Source organism: Arachis ipaensis, chromosome B6, assembly GCF_059453495.1.
Source record: "Arachis ipaensis isolate K30076 ecotype BB chromosome B6, ASM5945349v1, whole genome shotgun sequence".
NCBI classification, from domain to species: Eukaryota; Viridiplantae; Streptophyta; class Magnoliopsida; order Fabales; family Fabaceae; genus Arachis; species Arachis ipaensis.
Window position 1 is genome coordinate 19,263,039 of NC_142441.1, and position 20,461 is coordinate 19,283,499.

Consider the following 20,461-nt stretch of genomic DNA (forward strand, 5'->3'; position numbering starts at 1 on the left):
CTTCATCAACCTCGAGTTCGCTCCTAGTGAAATCCCCAAGTATTTCACCGAAAGAGAGGCTATCTTACAGCCCAGCATTCTACACATACGTTGTACCCACTGATCATCACAATTATTAAGAATCAAGCTAGACTTATCAAAATTAATACTCAGCCCCGACATAAGCTCAAAACAACGAAGGATCTTCCTGTAATTCTTAATGGTATCTTCCTCAGGGGGGCAGAACAGGACAGTATCGTCTGCAAACTGAAGATGTGATAGCTCGACATGATCTCTATCCACCAGTAACGACGACATTCGCCCATTTTTCACCACCACCCCAAACATTCTATGTAGAACGTCAACGATAAGTACAAACAGAAATGGAGACAGTGGATCACTCTGTTGCAAATTTCTCTCCATCTTAAATGGCTTAAATGGCGATCCGTTTATCAGCACTGAAATAAAACACGTACTTACACACTCTATAACCCAACTCCTCCATCTTCGTCCAAAGCCTATCTTTTGCAACACAGGTCTACAAAGCTCCACTTGATTCTATCATATGCTTTCTAGAAATCTAGTTTTATTATCACTGCTTCCTTCTTCCTCATTTTAATCCATTGAAAAGTTTCGCATGCGATAAGAACCCCGTCATGGATCTTTCGTCCCATGACAAAAGCACTCTGAGTCTCACCTACTAGTTATGGCATGATTGCTCGCATCCTCCTAACTAGCATTTTCGAAATGACTTTATACACACAACCTACCATATTGATCGGTCTCAGGTCTTTGATTTCCTTTGCACCAGTAAACTTAGGGGCCAATGCCACCCAAGTGAAATTCGCATCCGCCGGTAGCTTGGAAGTCAGGAAGAAATCCATCACCGCCACCGTAAATTCAGAGCCAATTTCAACCCAACACCACTTTATAAAGTTCATGTTGTACCCATCACTTTCTGAAGCCTTGGATGATTCGCAATCCCACACTGCTTCTTTAATCTCCTCAGGAGTCAGTTGCACCTCCAAAGCCAAAGCATCCTCTTCACCAATCATTTCCACCAAACCGTCCCTAAACCCCACCAAAGGAGGCTCTTCCTGATGATACAAATTCTTGTAAAAATCTCTAATCTCAATCTTAATCCTAGCTTGATTCTTTATCAACCTTTCATTAATGAGTAGCGCATCAATCCTATTGTTTCTCCTTCCCGCAGAGGCTAAGTTGTGGAAATGCATCGTGTTCTTATCAATGTCCTTCGCATGTCTAGAGTGCGACATCTGCTTCCAATGTAGTTCTTTTCTTACATACCATTTCTCACAGCAAGTCACAAGCGCCTTTCTTCTTGCCTCCACTGTTCCATCATAAACACCATCACCCACCATGTCATCAATCTTCTTTATCTCTTCCTCAAACTTCATGATTTTCTTGTCCATGTCACCAAAGTTATCTTTATGCCATCTTCCCAGAGGAACTGTCATAGCCTTCAATTTATCTGTGAATTGCGCCTCACCTAGGCCTCTCCATTCCTCCTTAACCATTCTCAGAAAATCTTCATGTATAAAATACGAATCAAGACTTCTAAACGGCCTCAGCCCATCGCTCTGCCTCCTATCTTCCACTATAATTGGACAATGGTCAGAAAAATCCCTAGGACCACCTCGTATCCGAGTCTCTGGAAACTTTTCCAGCCATTCCAGGCTAACCAGAACCCTATCAATACAGCTGCATGATCGACCTCTGAACCATGTAAACTTGTAGTCAGTAATCGGCAAGTCCACCACACCCATGTCATGTATCCAATTCTTGAAGTCTTTAGCTGACAAGGGAAAGCTATCAGTGTCCCGTCTTTCTTCCACCTATACAATCTCATTAAAGTTCCCTATGAAAGAACAGGGGACCTGGCATAACCCAGCTATGTAATTCAACTCCTCTTATACAACAAGCTTCTCATCTCTAACATGCGCACCATACACCAAAATTAAAGCACAATTAAAATTATACTTCAATAGCTCCCCTTCAACACACAACCATCTTTCCCCTTTGTGGCTATTTCTTATTTTAAAAAATTCATCATTCCATATTAACAGCAACCCACAAGATGCACCATTAGATTCAACAAAGTCCCACCCCGCACAACTATTTTCCCAAATTTTTGGTATATCAAATTTAGTCACTAACTATCTTTTAGTCCCCACCAAGCCTAACATGTTTAATCTAAATTTTCTTTTCAGGTCCTTTATCATCCTCAGCTTTCCGTCACCCCTCAACCCCCTGATATTCCAAGAACTAAAAATCATTTCAATAAATTATTGCACACATTTTTATGAGTTTTGGGTATGCTCCGCCTCACTTTTGCCTTTTGTTTCGCCAACCTTTTTTTAGAGCAATTTCTTTGTTCTACTGTTGAAGGATCACTATAATGTCATCTTCTTCATTATACAACATTGCTCCTAACTCCGTTGCTAGTTCCCAAGTTCTTTTGTTTTCTGAAAGATGCTCCTCCAATGTGAAACCCTCATTGTCACTGGCTTCATCATCATTGGCATGTGCTACGTCCTCCAAGTTGTCCTAGTCTTCGTCATATCCATCTTCGTCATTAGGCACTGCTAAATTTCTATCAACACAAGCTTTCATACCCAGCCCATACTTCCTAAACTCTTCATCATCTTCACCATTGTGTTCATCAATATCACGTTTCCTTCCTTAGCATTGTCTTCTGCGCCCATAGCTCCTGGTAGCTCGTTAGCCCCTTTATCATGAATTGCTAAGCTGCCTCCTCCCGCCTCCACCACGCGTGTCCTTCTTCGAGTCTCATTATGCCCGCCAACCCGAGCCAATACCGGATCAACACAAAGGGAGATAGGGATGTCTTCTAGCTGGCACACATGCGCCGTCACCACCGCCGCGCTTCCCTGGCCAGTTCATCCTCCTTCTCTCCAGTTTACTCCAACCCCGGTCTCCCAACAACCGTCCCCATCTTGTGATCTGGTCGATGTATCATGCTGCTCCAACCCTAGAGACCGTAGCCCCCAACTCTCACAGATCCCCAGGCGTAGAGGCTTCCTTGGCTGGTGAAGCGAAACCCTGCTGGTGTACATTTTCCCAACCCGCTGGCTTCAACATCGGCCCGGCATAGACCCGACTCGAGCGCTCCAAGGCAGGCCCATGATGGACGTCCCCTCCTCTAGCGTGCTTAGTTGCTTCAGGCCTTTGCCTTTCAAGGCCCAATACTTTATTACAACAGCACCTATATTTGTTGAGGGGCCCCCTTGTAGGTTCAATTACATCATGCCTTATTTCTCCCCTGCCTAGCCCATTAGGTTTAAAACCATAATCTCAGGGAATCGTCAGCTTAGAAGCCACTTCATTACTTACCTCATATCCTACAAAATCTGCTATGCCTTCAATATCACCTTTATTAGATTGATAAGTTACCAATTTTAATTGATTGTGTCTTAAATTTTCATAACTCCACTCATTCAAAATTATTTCTGAATTTACCAATCTAGCCTCATCTTCATCCTCCTCTCGCAGCACCTCAATAACCACTTCCACTGCCTGATCTGCACTGCCTGTCGAATTTGTTGGCCTTGGTGATGTTATAGCTACAACAGCACAGAACTTTGTATATATGTTTCTCTGGTGTTCACAACTACCCTTACCATCCCTCATCATTTCTATCTTAACATTCCCTCCATATGCTTCACATCTTACCTCTTTTACCAATATATGAAGGCCACTATTGCCTATTGTGATATGGACCCATTCTTTGATCATGTCCATCACACAGGTATCAATTTGTACACGGCCAAAACTAAAGGAGATGCACGATTCTGTCACGTTATCATAGCCAACCACCTCAGCCTATTGACTTCCTATTAACCTGAAAGTATCCACAGACCATGCATGTAATGGAACCCCAAAGCACTCTAGGCACACCCTCCGAGTTTCACTTCTCTCCGACTCGTCCCACTTCCATACACTATGGAACAACTGCAGAAGGCTATTCATATTGAAGGTGTAAGCCTCTTCTGCATTCAAGAGATTGTCAAAGGTCAACAATGCTTTATACGCACCCATTTCGCGCACCTGGATAACTTGAGGAAAATTCTTCGCAACTGATTCCTTCAGCGCTCTGAAGTCAATAGCCTTCGTCGTTCCCCCAACCAGTCTTTTCTGCAGCCAGTCCAAGTTTTTTTTCACCACCGTTACTTCCACATTCTTCGTCCACCCATTGCCATGTGGATCTTGAACTGTTTTATCCTTCACCAAATCCTTGTTGGAAGTAACTGTGATTTTCTTAGTCTTTCCTCTATCTTCTGGCAATTGACAAACCATAGCACTTCGAGGGTCACCTCGTTGAGGAATCTTGTTCATGTCTTTCACCTCGAATACTCTTCTGTATTTAGCTTCCCCCACAAAGACAACTTGCCTCTCAATCTCATATGATTCTCTCTCTCTCTCTCTCTCTCTCTCTCTCTCTCTCTCTCTCTCTCTCTCTCACACACACACACATCTTCTCCTGTCCTCCATGTCTCTTAGGGCAGGATTCTTCGACCTTGAAAGATGAAATCGTTTCGAGTTTTTCAAATCTAGCAAGTAATGTTTACTGCAAACAACCTTCTTTTCTCAATTTCTCTTCCAATTTCAACCACCATTTGGTTGATTTGAGGGTTAGCATATTTGTAGCTTGTCAAACCTCCTTTGACTCTACGCACTCCAGAAATAATGAAAGGTTGATTCCTTGCCTTAGTTACACTACCGGCAGCTTAGGCTAACTGTTCTGATCCGGGAGCTTATCTTCTCAAGAACAGGGAGTTCTTGGTGTATAATCTTTTTGTTATAATAAGAAGATAATATTAATTTTTAGGCCAAGAGCCAATTCAAACGAATGATAGCAAGTCGTGATAAAGAGAAAATGTTAATTCAAATTATTTGAACTAAAATGTTAATTCAAATTATTTGAACTAAAAATTCACATCTATCATGAAATTAACCTGGTTTATAGGGGGTGGCAACGAGGCAGGTAGGGGCGGGTTTTTGCTCTACCCAACCCCGCCCGCCTTACAATAACTCACATAAAACCCGCCTTGCTTCTACCCGCGGGTAGTAAATGGTTGAACCCTAACCCGTCCCTGCGGATACCCGCTCCGCCCCTATAATTATTAAAATCTAATAAATAAAATTAAATTTCAAAATTTATATAACCATCATCACATATATAGCATAAATTAAAGTAAAATTTTAAATATGATACAATATTATCAATTATTTTACTAATTATTTTACATATATTACACATATTATATATATATATATATATTGAGGCAGGTAAGGGCGGGTAGTACCTAAATTCGGCCCGGTCATACCTCGCTCAAGAACCTGTCCCACTAAAAATCCGCCCCAGTGCGGGGCAGGTAATTACCCATCCCGAACGGATAGAGACAGGATGGGTACCCGTAAGTTTGGATGATGTTGCCATCCCTACTAGTTTAAATCTTTTCAGTGACATTGGTATTTGTTATGTCTATTTTTTTTTCAAATTCTACAGAATTTTAGTTCTTTAATCTTTTAAATATAAGATTATCTGTTATTATTAAAGTTCTAATGATATGAATTGTTTGTTTTAAACATTGGGCCAAATTAAAAGTAGATAATGCACGAAGTTGGATCTATGGACCTAGCTGTTCATAGCATGATTTTTGCACATACACCATAGACTTAGCTAATAAAGGTTAGACGGTTAAACCATTAAAGAACATGATAAAAAGAAAAAAGAAAAAACAAAATGAGTAAGGAAGAAATTAAGATAAGTACTAAACGAGTAATGAGTTGGTAAGGTTGGATTAAAAGAGAGTAAAAAATACAACATATATAATCACATAAATTATGATTAGATAACATGTGCCAAATCTATTTTAATCACAATAAAGACATATACTAATCCAATTTAATTTAATAAATTTAAATATAATTCAATTATAAAAAGTCCGAGAAACATTATAGAATATGATTAAAAAATAAAATATTTAAAAAATAAAGCAAAAAGTAAAATGAGTAAAATAAAAAAGAGTGAACACTTAGATTATTTTATTTTATAGTAATTATATAACTGTTTTTGTTGTTCAGATGTATTTTTTTATTTAACTATTCAGTGTTGTGTTTATTGTTGTTGTTGATTGTTGCTGTTTGTTGTTGATGGTTTTGATTGGTGATGTTTGTTCACTGTTATATTTATTTTTATTGTTCTTTGATTGTTGCTATTTTTTTCTTGTGCTATTTGTTTTTTGAGTTGCTGTTTTTCATGTTTTTGCTATTTTTCATGTTATTTTTTAATGACTATTTGATTTTTGGTTTCTATATGTTTAGTATCTCTGAAGATGTTGATTGCTGGCATCTTGAAATCTTGAAGCAGGAAGTAATGTTTCCAGAATCTGATAGTTATGAGCCAACCATAGAAGGAGCTTTACCAACAAATAATATCTGTTCAATTTTTATTAATGGAACCTGCAGACTTGAGTTTATGAATATCTCTGATTTTAAATTTGAAAAATATTTTAAGATTTTAACTTATGCACTGCAAATCAATGTAGCCTGATCTGCTACTATTCACTCTTTTCTCTTTCAAAAATCACTCATCTATCACAATTTCTTCTTACCAGTTCAATTGTTTCCTCATTTCATTTCATGTAATCATATATTTATGTTCTTTTTTTCTTCCGTAATTAGTTGCTCTCTTTATTTATTAAAAAAATAATTTGTCTATTTAATTTAGTGTCTTGTTAATGCTAATGCTAATGCTTGGTTATTGGATTTTGAACTTTTGATATGTTGTATAATGTACTGATTTTGTTGTTTTTAGTGTCATCACTCATCACTGCCTTGCTAATGCTCTGTTTAATTTAGTGTCATCACTTCCTTGCTAATGCTAATCCTTGTTACTGAATGCTCTATTTTGAACTCTTGATATGTAATATAATATACTAATTTTGCTGTTTTTAGTGTTTAGTTTAGTGTCATCACTGTCTTGCTGAATGATGTTGCTAATGTACTGGTGTTGCTGTTTTAGTGTTTTGATAATGTATTGGTATTGCTGTTTTAGTGTTTTATAATGTGTTGCTGTTTCATTGTTGCTGTTTGATAATATACTGGTTCTGTTGTAGGGTTGCTGATGTACTTTTGATCTTTTAAGATTTATATTAGACTATAATTATATTTTAGGGTGTTTAATTATAATTTATTTATTATTTTATTTTGAAACGGTTTTTTTAGTTGAACTACTGGTTAAACTGGTTAAACTAACAAACTAATAAACCAGTTACTAGAACGGTTTGATAACTGGTCTGGTTCTCAGAACCTTAATTATAATAAGAATACGTAAGGAGTACATAAAATTAACTATAAAATATATTATTTTTAATTTTTTGTTTTTATTTATTTAAAATTTTTAAAATAAAAAAATCAATTTTTCTCTCTCTCTTAACTTTTACTTTTTCTTTTTTTTTCGCTTAACACAATTAATAGACATTCTAGATTTAAATTTGAAATCTTTAAACCAGTGTCTGTGAAAAATACGTAGAAAGAGGTGAAAAATCAGTCAATATTTACTAAAATGATCTCAACACTGAATTCGAATTCGTAGAATTAGCCCCTAAAAACATGTATGATAGTCCAAGTAAACTATTGCATATTAAAAATTTGACAAATAAACACGTGAGTTTAATAGTTCGGCGTACTACCAAGATAGTTGAAAATGTATTGAAAGAAGGTGCGCACTACAGTACAGATCTAAATTTACAGAAATTCCCGTAGGGAAGCTTTCCTTGCAACACGTGTGTTGTGGAGCAGCTTGCCACGGAGCGCTATCGCAGGAAATTGATGGCTTGGCTAGTTGGCTAGGCATAAACAACGGAAAATCATTATTCTTCAACCCTTCGCTGGTTTTTCTTTCTCAACGCAGCAGGGGAAGGGATACAACGAAAGAGTTTAAACCTGCAAACAGTGGAACAGGATTTTTTCTTTTCTTTTTAATAGTGTAGTCTAAACTTTAAAGAAAAATATTTTGATTATTTCAATTATAAAAGAAAACTAGAATTTAGAAATAGATAAAACACTAACATTTGAACTAATAAGTATGTTAAATAAGACTTGTCTTACATATGATATCTTCTATGATCATATGTAATTTTGAATATTTTTTTATCAAGATTTTTGTTTTTTTTTTAATTATTATACTTTTATTTAAAAAAAAAAACGTTACTTTATTTTAAGCAAGTAACATGTTTTTAAAAAAGTCAAATTCAAAAAAGTTTTAACAAAGAGAAAATAATGCTTCTCTCTTGTAAGATATTTAAATAATAAAAAATATTATTTATACACTAAAATCAGTCATTAAAATTAGTCATTATATATTTATATATAAATATATGTATTATTTAACTCATTTTTAATATGTATTTTATATTTCAACATATATTTTATATTGGTAACTAATTTTAATGTACATCTAACATGATTATTAAATAATATATTTTTTTCCTATAAAATTTAAATAATATTTATTTTAGTCTATTTGATTAAAATTCACTTTTATACCTAACATTTATATAATTAATAAAAGATTTCAAATAAAAAAAATTAACTATCCAATTTTATTTAAATTTTTTTAATTATTTTAAACTTTTTACCAATTATAAAAAATATAATTCAAAATGCACTATATTAACTATAATTTTAAACTATAAATATTTACTATCTTCAATAATGGTTAATACTAAAGTAGCGATTCAATTATTTAAAAATAAAACCCTGATAATGCCAAAATAAAGTCAAATAATTATTCCAAAAAATGTTATTATCTTCGTAATAAATATTTAACTACTAATTCAGTGCCAAATAAATGAAATTATGTATTTAAATATCACTTAAAACATTAATTTTTGTGTTTATATATATATATATATATTATAATTTTAATTAACTTTTTTTTTACTATCATTATTTAGATAAATCTTCCTTTATTGAAAATTTTATTTAAGGTCTAACAAAAAAAATTGTTTCATGCGTATTTAACTAAAAAACATTAAAATTAATTTTTTAATTTTAAAAATAAAAATTAATTTTTTTGCACTAATCTTCCAAGCAAAAATACTTCTTTTTTTTAAAATATCTTCAAATTAACTACATAATATACAATATTAAAGGTAAAAAACAAAAATAAGCCAAGGGAGAAAATAATTTACGTGAATAAGCCAAAACGAAAATTGCTTCATGAATCCACCAATGCACGTTTATATGTAATTCGAACCAGCTTGGTTCGAACTCCATTTATACATAATTCGAACCAGCTTGGTTCGAATTACACACACAATAATTCATGGTATAATTCGAATTATGCTGTTAAAAAATATATTTTATTATTTTTTAACAGTATAATTCGAATTATACCATGAATTATTGTGTGTGTAATTCGAACCAAACTGGTTCGAATTATGTGTGTGCGTGTGTTTGTGTGTAATTCGAACCAAGCTGGTTCGAATTATGTATAAATGGAGTTCGAACCAATCTGATTCGAATTACATATAAACGTGCATTGGTAGATTCATGAAGCAATTTTCGTTTTGGCTTATTCACATAAATTATTTTCTCCCTTAGCTTATTTTTATTTTTTACCCCAATATTAACGTACTTTGATTCTAGTACAACAACTCCAATTTCATATTTTTTATGAATTCATAGCAGTATTTTTTACTCTTGGCTATATTTAAATTTTACTCTTATATTATATATTAAAAAAAAGTATATAAATTTATATATATTATATATACCGGAACTTACCTAAATTCGATCCCGTCCTGTCTGTTAAAAATTCTCTCTTCTTTCTTGTATAAGGTGGATAATTATCCGTCTCCAATAGAGTAAGAACAGAATAAGTACTTGCAGATTTAGATAGTGTTGTCACCTTTAATTATACTTTTAAAATTTTTTTTGTTGTGATTCTATTTGAATTAATTTTTTATATAAAACAAAACAAAATTAAACAAATTAAAATATTATCTAACTCATAAATTATATTAATTATAGATTTTAAATTTTCCTATTTTATACCCGTAATTATTTTTTTATATATAAATTTATATTCTTGGATTAATTATAAATTTTAAACTTTCCTATTTTATACTTGTATTTATTTCCTATTTTAGCCTTGATGTTTATTTTACATGTTAGAATATATTTAATGATTATTTTCATACATGTTAGAATATATTTAATTCATATATATTCTATATTATTATAATTAAACAGCTTTGATTATTTTCTTATATATTATTATATTTTAATGTTATTATAGCACTGATTTCTATTTCCTTATATATATATATATATATATATATATATATATAAATCAATTAAACAATATAAAAATTATAATTAATGTAGTATAATTAATTAATTAATATAAAGTATAATAAATTATATTAATATTTAAATATTTAATCAAATTAATTAGTTAATATAATTAAGTCATTATAATAAATTATATTTAATGAGTTAAAATAATTAAATTAAAAAATATCTTCTAAAATATGTTATATCAACTCCATTGTTAAGTATAGAAATCAGATTTTTATATAATAGAATAAATTATAAATAAAATAATAGATGAGTAATAGAAATAATAAATAATAGGTACAAAAAGAAATTTTAACATTAAAACAATGACAAGATTTTTTTTGTGGATAGTGGATAGTGGGTACATTCTCCTAACAACGTTGTCTTGAATAGGCACCGCTTTCTTTTTGTTTTGTCAAGGCCTTTCAGGCCCAAATGGAAACCCAACGAAACAAACAGAATTGTTTTCCACCCACTAACGACGTGCTCTCATTCTTCTAACGGATCTTTCATGCGCTGCGTGACTCAACTGCAGAGCCATCTCCTTCTGCTTTGTGACTTAGAAAATCCATTCCTTGTCTTTTTTGCTACATGTCAACCTGAAGCTACCTCTGTATCATATAAATCACCTTAAAGAATACTACATCGTACAAAATTCTTGAAGGGCAAAATGACTTGTAATGGCTTTGGCAAGGTAAGTCGAAAGCCACATCTTTTGAAGGAAGTTGTAAATGGAAAAAATAAAACATCTGAAATTGATCCGTTATTTAATGGCAGGATTTCTGTTGAGTTTTTTTTTTTTTTTTAATTTGAATTTTGATCTTGTGACACATTTTTAAGTATTTTTTGGATGACAATGAATGTGAATCATGGTTGTCTACAAAACAAAATTAGTTTTTCTCATTTTAAAAGTTTTAAATGAATGAAAACTGAAAATAAAAAATATATATTTTATAATTAATTTTATGTACTTTTTACGTACTCTTTATATATTTTTATTATAATTAATTATTATCAACATTAAACTAATAAAAAATAATCTAAATAAAAAAATTTAGATAACAATAATAAATTTTAAAAAATCAACAATAACATAATAATAAAAATAAAAGTATAAGTTAGATAAATAAATAAATAAATTTTATTTTAAATATAAAATATTCACAAATAATAATAATAATACTTGAATTATATAAAAATATATAATAAATTAAACCTATTATAAATTATTTATACTTTGAGTGAAAAACTGATAACAACTTCATTTTTTATTTTTTTTAAAGAAAAAATATTAAACTTCAATAGTTCAATAAGAGTTGGTTATTATTTATTTAAATATAAAGTAAAAACATTAATAATTTATTTTTTTTTTAATAGAACACCTTAAAGTATACAGGTGCTGCTTAACGTAGACCCAGCTTCATGCAACCGCACATTTGGCCTTTGCTGCAACAAACAACACCAATTATAATAATCATTACTGCTATATTTATCATTATTTTATTTTGATCTTTACAGATGGTATGATTATGAACAGATATATGAATATGTGCCTGCATGTGCTGCAGGGTGGCAAATCAATACAAATATCAGAACTGTCATCCCATTAATCATATGATATGACGAAAATGTCACTTACAAAATTTCTATTTTCTAACAATAAAGGCATTTATGTTTTGCATGAAAAACTGATAACAAGCTTGACTTCATTTTTCAATTTTTTTAAAAGAAAAAAAAATTAGACTTCAATGTTTATTAAGAGTTGGTTATTATTTATTTAAATATAAACTAAAAACGTTAATCATTTAATATTCTTTTTTTAATAGCATTCCACTCTTAATTAGTCAATGTTAATGCACTTCCAAAAAAAATAAGAAATATAATTTTCTTAAAGATTAATTTATTATTAAAAAAACATATTCTAAATTCTACATCCTAAATTTTGAATTTTAACTCCTACATTTTAAATATAAACTTTTGATATAAAAAATAATAAATAAAAAACTAAAATATTTTAATTAACAAAAAATACAACACTCTTTATTTAATAAGAAACGCTTAGGCATACACTCTTTTAATTTTCTATTTTAAGATTAGTTTTGTTAAGCCCTAAATTTGGTTGCAATTATACTAGTTAGAATAATTTAGAGTCCTATGATCAATTTACTAATTATTTAAAGAAAAAACTAATTATGTTTGAAAATGCTATATCATCTTTGTGAAGATTAAAGTACAATAATCCATGGCTTTTTAAAATTGAAATCAAATTCTTTTATACATAATTTGAGTTCATTCCTCTTCGATATTAAAATTTCAATTTTAGTATTACTTGTTAGATTAGACTTATTTTTAAATATTCTTTATTAATTAAATAAATTTTAATTCTTTATTTATTATATTTTATATTAATTATTCAAGTATAAAAATAATTTGTTAATAAGGTTAATTATTTTTTAATAAAATTATGAAAAAATAAAATCCAAAACCTACTATATCTGTTATTTCCAATAATATGTATTGTTTTATAAAAATATCATGTGCATATTAAAATTAGATACTAAAATTAATAATTATGTATTTATATAAATATATATTGTTAGAATATAATTAGGATCAATTAGAATTATTTAATATATTTAAATGTTTATTATAAAATATTGCGTTTTTATTATTATGATTCTCTTAGCATCTATAAATATTCTTTTATATTGTATCATTTTAGACAACTTGATTACACTTAATAATATAGAAATCCTTCCTCCAGTTTAGTCTCTTGTTTCTAATATAGTATCAGAGTCATGGTATTCTCCTCGAAGAAGATATGTTGTTTTTCTTCGGGTGAAATCACCGTACTTTTCATACTTTTCTTCCGTGCTATTTTTTTTCTTCTCTTTTGTCAATGCTTTGATACTTTCTCATCTAATCGATTAGCTCATTCACTACTTACTTATTCTCAGGGAGAAAACACAAAAGACTAAACTGGAGGAAGGATTTGTGTATTATTGAGTGTAATCAAGTTGTCTGAAATGATATAATAAAAAAGGGTATTTATAGGTGTTAAGAGAATCATAATAATAAAGACGTAATATTCTATAATAAATATTCAGATATACTAAATAATTCTAATTATCCTAATTATATTTGTTAGAAACAAGAGACTAAACTAGATGAAGGATTTGTATATTATTGAGTGTAATCAAGTTGTCTAAAATGATACAATATAAAATGGTATTTATAGGTGCTAAGAGAATCGTAATAATAAAGACGTAATATTTTATAATAAATATTCAGATATACTAAATAATTCTAATTTTTTTTGTGACTGAAATAAACTAAACAAAGAAAAACAAAACAAGTGATCTGCTTAAATAGAAGGACCGTCCTTTTTAAGACTACTCTTAAACTCCTCCCAAAGGAAGCTTTACATGAGAAAGTTGTAACTTCATCGCCATCTTTGCTATAGTATCTGCCACAGTGTTTGCATCTCTCATAATCAAACGAAAGTCAACACGCCAATTCCAATGCATGATATCTCTTATTTTGAGTACCAATGGATCAATAAACCCAAAACAATCTTGGTGATTAGTAACAAGATTAAATGCTTCCACACAATTCGTCACACAAATAACATCTCATTGACTCACATCCCAATTTAAGAGATATCCTCTCCAAATAGCAAACAATTCTCCTTGAAGAATACTATTACTCTCAATCATTTCCAAATACCCCCTTTGTCAACTCTCATTACAATCTCTAATAACATAAGTAAAACCAACACTATCACCCAAACCAAGATAACTAGCATCACAATTAATCTTGAAAGTACCAATAGATGGGGGATTCCAAAAACCATTTAGAGTAGAGGGAAGGGACATACGTTGTAATTCAAAAATATTCTTAAGCTCATTTTCTGAAGTTAATGCCAAACAAATCACTTTTTTCGGAGGCCAAGTATATATAATTTATCATTAAATAATTCTAATTGATCCTAATTATATTCTAACATATATAATTTAAATTTTTTTAATATATTTTAATATATATTTTATATTAATGACTAATTTTAATATTTGATTTTAGCGTATATCTAATACGGTTGTTGTTTTTAGAGTAAATGTCATTTCCCGCTCTAACCATTTGATCGATGGACTTCGTACCCCCTAATAAATATAAAAACCCAAATCGGTTCCTATCTACTTTAATATATGTACGTTCTAATTTCTGCAACTGATTTCGAACAGATCACTTGCTGATGTATCAGTAACTTGTCCTTACAATAATGAAGAAAATGGCCAAGGTCAGCAAGTGACCTACTCCTATTCGAAACCGATTACAAAAACTAAAACGTACATATATCAAAATAGATAGAAATCAATTTGAGTTTTTATATTTATTAAGGAGTGCAAAATCTATCAAATGATTAGGGATAAAAAAAGGGCATTTACTCTTGTTTTTAACATCCATGCTCACATTAAGTAGAAACAAATAAATAACCAAGCTCCAACTTTTGGAAAAATGAGAAGGGTAGTTTAGTCCATATAACATGTCGCACGTGAGGTGATTCTCCATGCTCATTTCTGCTCTCCTTCCTCCTACTCTTCTGTTTCTGTATATATTATGCAATAGAGATTCCATATTATAGTTATAAAATTATAGATACAGAGAGAAAGAGAGAAGGATCACCAAAAACAATTACGAAACCAATTATTTTCATTTTTCTTTGCTATATAAAAGAGCCGTAATTTTGAGTGTTTAATATATTAATAATGGTAATATAATAATAATAATAATAATAATAAGGCAAGATTTCCATCTGTAGCCACCATTGTGGGAGCTTCTACATCATACACTGCTTCCTTCCCTCTTTGGTATGTCATATACGCATATGCATATACATGCATACATACATTTTCTTATTCTTTAGCTTTTATAATTTTTTGTTATTTTTGTATAATGTTGCTTTGTTGGTTGTGTTTATGTTTGCGGTTCAGTTGCATGAATTGATTAACCATAAAAAAAGTGTCTAACATTGCTGAAATCAGGTTGCTTAAGGTTCCAGATCAGGTACTTATTATATCTACCCCCACACTTTCACTTTATTTGAAAGCTCTCATTCTCATTTTATATTGTATATCAATAATTTGCTTGCCATTTCAAGGTTTCAATCAAGTTCTCTTTCACAGCTTTAATTTTTATTCGAGTTTATTGTTTGGGTCTCTTTCATCGGTTCATGCATGTGTGCACATTCTCCTTAAGAGTAAAAAAAAACTGCCTTTATTCATTGTTAATGCTGCTAGCTTTCTTTTGGAAAAAATTGCTGCTCATTATTATTATTTTTAAATTATTATCTAATAAGGTCATATCATTTTCCTATTACTAAAGAAAAAATTGGCTAATATATATCAAATTTGCTCTGTACCGAATCTGTAGGAATTAGGAAACTAGGAATTGGTTTTCCAAATATTGCAAATAAGCATGCAAAAATTTTAGAATTAAAAAGTGCTTTACTAATAAGTAATAACTCGTTGCCATTTATTTTTGGGCACTTCTTGCGGCGTAAATTTTGCTTGATTCTTTGCCCGAACCCTGTAACTGATGACTGCATTGCATTTAAATGGTAACTTTTGTAGATACTTTCTAGTTTAAGCTTAAAAGTTAGTTTAATTAATAGTAACTTCTAAAACACTTTGTGATTTCCAAAAAGCAATTAAATAAAGTTAACCAAAAAATGAATAAAGCTCACACTATAATTGCTCTAACATAAGTTAACGGACTGTTTTTTAGTTGTTCGAAAAGAAGAATACTCAAGGGCCAACAAAATATGTTGTTTTTGGCTAAGTATTTTTAACTATCGTTCAATTGCTTTACTTCATCAATCTAACAGCATACTTTTAGTCCACACCTTTAAATATTGATGACTAACTATTGGCCAAAAACAATAAATTCTGACAATGTTCTAACATTTCTCGTCCAAAAATATTGTTGTAGTAATAATGTCCAACAAATATCAACTTGATGTCAAAATAATTTAAAAACTAAAAAAATGAAGGTGATAATATCAACACTTTTTTTCTCACTCCCATACTTACTCTCTTTTTTATTTCATTATTTTCTGATTGTTAATTAATATTACTTATTTTTTAAAAAGGGTGAAAGTTAACAAATTAGTTTGTTTATTTATTCATTTAATTTTGTTGAGAACTCAGCCTAACCCTAGAGGAATACGTTGTATTGTAAATATTACTTCGGAAATTTCGAGGCACCAATTCATCTGTAGTGCTTTTATTTTCATTGATATTTATGTAGTTTGGTGCTGTTTTATGGTAACTTTCTAGGTTGGAACGAGTCTTTTTCGCATTTCCCCCTCCTAACATGTCGGTCGAAACTTGAAAGTTAGATCTTTTTAATATATATGCGACAATTCCAAGAAAATGAATCCAGAATCTCAGACGTAACATTTACTAAATAAATTAACAAGCCATGTCCTTTCTCTTTCCAAAGAAAGAAACCAATTGTAGCATTTCTTGCTCCCTTTTTCTTTATCCCTCCTACTAATTACAATGCTTTTCTTTGTGTTCTTCTAATTCCATAAACTGCTCAGTTCTCATAACTGATACCTTTATAGCCACATGCGACACACACATAGGTAGTGAATTTTTCAATTCTTAATTTCGAATTTAACGAGCAAGCCATGTCTTTTACTTTGAATGCTTCATAAATTTGCAACAATCTCGAAATTAACTATGTAAACAATAAATGTCTCCTAGCATTGGCACTAGTATGCAATATTTGTCTATTCCTTAGTCTTTTAGTTGCGTTCATTGATTGAATTTTACTGTCGTTGGAAACAAGAAACTTGTTCTTTTTTTTTTCTTTTTGCACTTATAAAATCTATATACATGCATCAGACTTGTTCCAAGGACAAAAAATGAATTGTATAAAAAGATTTTGAGGTACTGATGAGTTGTAATTTGCAGAGAACCAAGTAGAGTGAGTGAAGAAGAAGGACCTTACTCACTGACATAAAGAAATAACCAAAAAGTCATGGCCTTTAGTGCAGTTGGCATGGCTACTTCTCCGGCTTCATCTGCCACAATGGACATAAGAACAACAAAGCATAACGGTCTTCGCCGATCAAGTTCCGGCATAGAACTTTCCACACGTTCCATTATGCAGAGGTCTTATTCTGATACCCACCTGTGTTGTGCTGTCAATCCCATACAAGCTACATCTCTGCAGCCAAAGCAAAAGAGCAACAAGTCAATGGGGATCTCGCCATTTCAATTTTCAGGCTCCATTTTACCGAATTCGCTGCGGTCTTTCTTGTTTGATCCGGAAACAAGCAAGGAAATGAATATGGGGGAGAAGGATCACAGCTCACATTTTGAGGAAAGTGCTGTGGAATGTGGTGAAGATGAGAAAATAAACAGGACTAATTGGATAGAGAGGCTTATGGAGATTAAGAAAAATTGGAGAAATAGAATACCAAAAGAGGAGATGGATCCGGATATGATATGTGACAATAATAGTAATGATGAATGTGACTGTGATGAAGGTTGTGTGGTGGATTATGTAGAAGATGGTCAAGAAGGGACTTATGATCACGACTCGTTCACAAAATTTCTGTCTCAAGTGTCATGGTCTGATACCAAATTATACTCTAAGCTTGCTTTCCTATGCAACATGGCTTATGTGATTCCAGAAATCAAGGTAAGCACAAGCTGTATGGTGATTTAGTAATAAGATTTTAGATCTGTTTCTTGCTCTTGATTTGCATGTATATGTGTAAATAAAGTTGAAGACAAATAAATGACACTTACTAAATGATTTGCAGGCTAAGGACTTGAGAAGATACTACAGCCTTCAATTCATAACATCTTCTTTAGAGAAGAAAGCTGAAGTGGAAAAGTTGAAAGAGAGATTGGATAAGGACTCGACTCGCATACCTATCAATGACTCTGTAGCCTCTCAAGATGGATCAGAAAAAGGAAAAGATAACAAAGAGAGGCATCAAATCCGGCTTGCTTATGATATTGCTACCTCGGCCGCCTCTTATGTCCAATTGCGCGCTAAGGACCTCTTGTCCCTTACTGCCAAGCGACAGCAGCCGCAGAGTGACATTCTGGATTCTAATGGAAGGGAAAATTCAGAAGGATTTGAGGCGGAAGGCGCTTCCCGGGCTTATACATCAGAGGTTGCAGCTTATGTTGCAGCATCAACAATGACGGCTGTGGTAGCTGCTTGTGAGAAGGAGAAGCAAGAAGCAGCCAAGGATCTTCAGTCACTTCATTCCTCACCTTGTGAATGGTTTATATGTGATGATTCCAACACTTACACTAGATACTTTGTAATTCAGGTAACAGTCACCTTAGTTATTCTTGATACACAAGTTATGTCATTATGCTACACAATCTTCAAATTTGAAGCCTAACTTTAAACATTTCTTTTCTTTAATTTATGTTGTAGGGTTCAGACTCGTTGGCATCTTGGCAAGCAAACCTTTTCTTTGAGCCAACCAAATTTGAGGTAAGAATAAGAGTCCTTAGTTTCAGATGTTATTTTGCAAGAAAAGTACCAAAGCACTCATAGTAAAGTACTACTCTTTTACACAGGACACAGATGTACTTGTTCATAGAGGAATTTATGAAGCAGCAAAAGGAATATATGAGCAATTTTTGCCAGAAATAAAGGCTCACTTGAAGAGACATGGAGATCGCGCTAAGCTTCAATTCACTGGACATTCCCTTGGGGGAAGTCTCTCTCTTCTGGTTCATTTGATGCTTTTGAGCAGGAAGGTTGTCAGTCCCTCAACTCTTCGACCGGTCGTGACTTTTGGGTCGCCTTTTGTATTCTGTGGAGGCCATAAATTGCTTGATCATCTAGGATTGGATGAGAGCCATATCCATTGTGTAATGATGCATAGAGATATAGTTCCCAGGGCCTTCTCATGCAACTATCCTAACCATGTAGCCCTTGTCCTTAAGCGCCTAAACAGCACGTTTCGCTCGCATCCTTGTCTCATAAAAAATGTAAGCATCAATCATAGACTCATGGTGAAAATTATGAAGGACTAAACTGTTCAATCATACTAACCATTTGTTTTCTCTGGAATTCTCAGAAGTTGTTGTACTCACCATTGGGTAAAATATTCATTCTCCAACCTGATGAGAGAACATCTCCTCCTCATCCTTTGCTACCTTCAGGAAGTGCCTTCTATGCCTTGGACAGTGCTAGATGTGGATACACTCCAAGTGTTCTTAGAACTTTTCTCAATCAACCACACCCCATTGAGACACTTAGTGATCCAACAGCATATGGTTCAGAAGGCACAATTCTAAGGGACCATGACTCCAGCAACTACCTCAAAGTTGTCAATGGAGTGTTGAGACAGCATTCGAAGAATATCGTCCGCCAAATGAGGAAGCAGAGGATTAATGAGCTTTGGCCATTGCTGACTACACCATCTCCACACTCATGGAACCATGAACAGAACTTGGAGAGGTGTAATTTGATGACAAAGGAGATAGTGACAGGGGTCTAATTTAAGATATCTACTAGTTATTGAATAAGTCATGGAAAATAATTAGTGTAGACATCATGGCGTGTTAATGTACATTTCTAGACATCTAACGAGATTCTGCTACAACATCTCTGACTAACACTGTGAACGGAAAATAATTCTCTGTAGAAAGTAAAATAAGATATTTCCGTTGATTTTTCTCATCTTTGGTGTATAAGAGCAAGAGAATAGTGGATGGCATGAAAACTATTCAATGATATGATATGATATAGAGAAACTCAGTCGACTAAATCCTAAATTCTAAATCGTAATATGTGCATCAAGGTCCCCTAATGGCCTTATCAGTCTCACTCATGCGAACCAAAAGCTTCTATTGGCAATATCAAACTGCTTGTCCTTTTAAAACATTCTCTCTAAGCTGTTATTCACAAAAAAAAATATAGTATTTCCGGCACTTGCATAGCTTCTTTATTTTTTTATGTTCAAAAGAACAAGATCTTTTAGATACGAACAATAGGATAATAGCTAAAATGTTAATTCATATTATATTAGACAGTTTAGTCAAAATAT

General features: G+C 32.0%; 1 protein-coding gene across 5 annotated transcripts; it reads left to right on the forward strand.

Annotated features, from left to right (window-relative positions):
- Window positions 1-15,008: 15,008 nt before the first annotated feature.
- Window positions 15,009-20,100, forward strand: LOC107645704 (alpha/beta-Hydrolases superfamily protein). Of its 5 annotated transcripts, XM_021104173.2 has the most exons (7): window positions 15,012-15,239; window positions 15,363-15,435; window positions 17,349-18,081; window positions 18,206-18,727; window positions 18,838-18,897; window positions 18,984-19,400; window positions 19,490-20,100. In XM_021104173.2, exons 3-7 carry the CDS (start codon window positions 17,416-17,418, stop codon window positions 19,910-19,912), a joined length of 2,088 nt encoding a protein of 695 aa, XP_020959832.2. In that variant the 5' UTR covers window positions 15,012-15,239; window positions 15,363-15,435; window positions 17,349-17,415; the 3' UTR covers window positions 19,913-20,100. The 5 variants fall into 5 exon arrangements, with proteins under 5 accessions (XP_088347920.1, XP_020959832.2, XP_088347922.1 ...); XM_088491794.1 differs by lacking the exon at window positions 15,363-15,435 and having other exon boundaries at window positions 15,009-15,239; XM_088491796.1 differs by lacking the exon at window positions 15,012-15,239 and having other exon boundaries at window positions 15,318-15,435.
- Window positions 20,101-20,461: the final 361 nt, after the last annotated feature.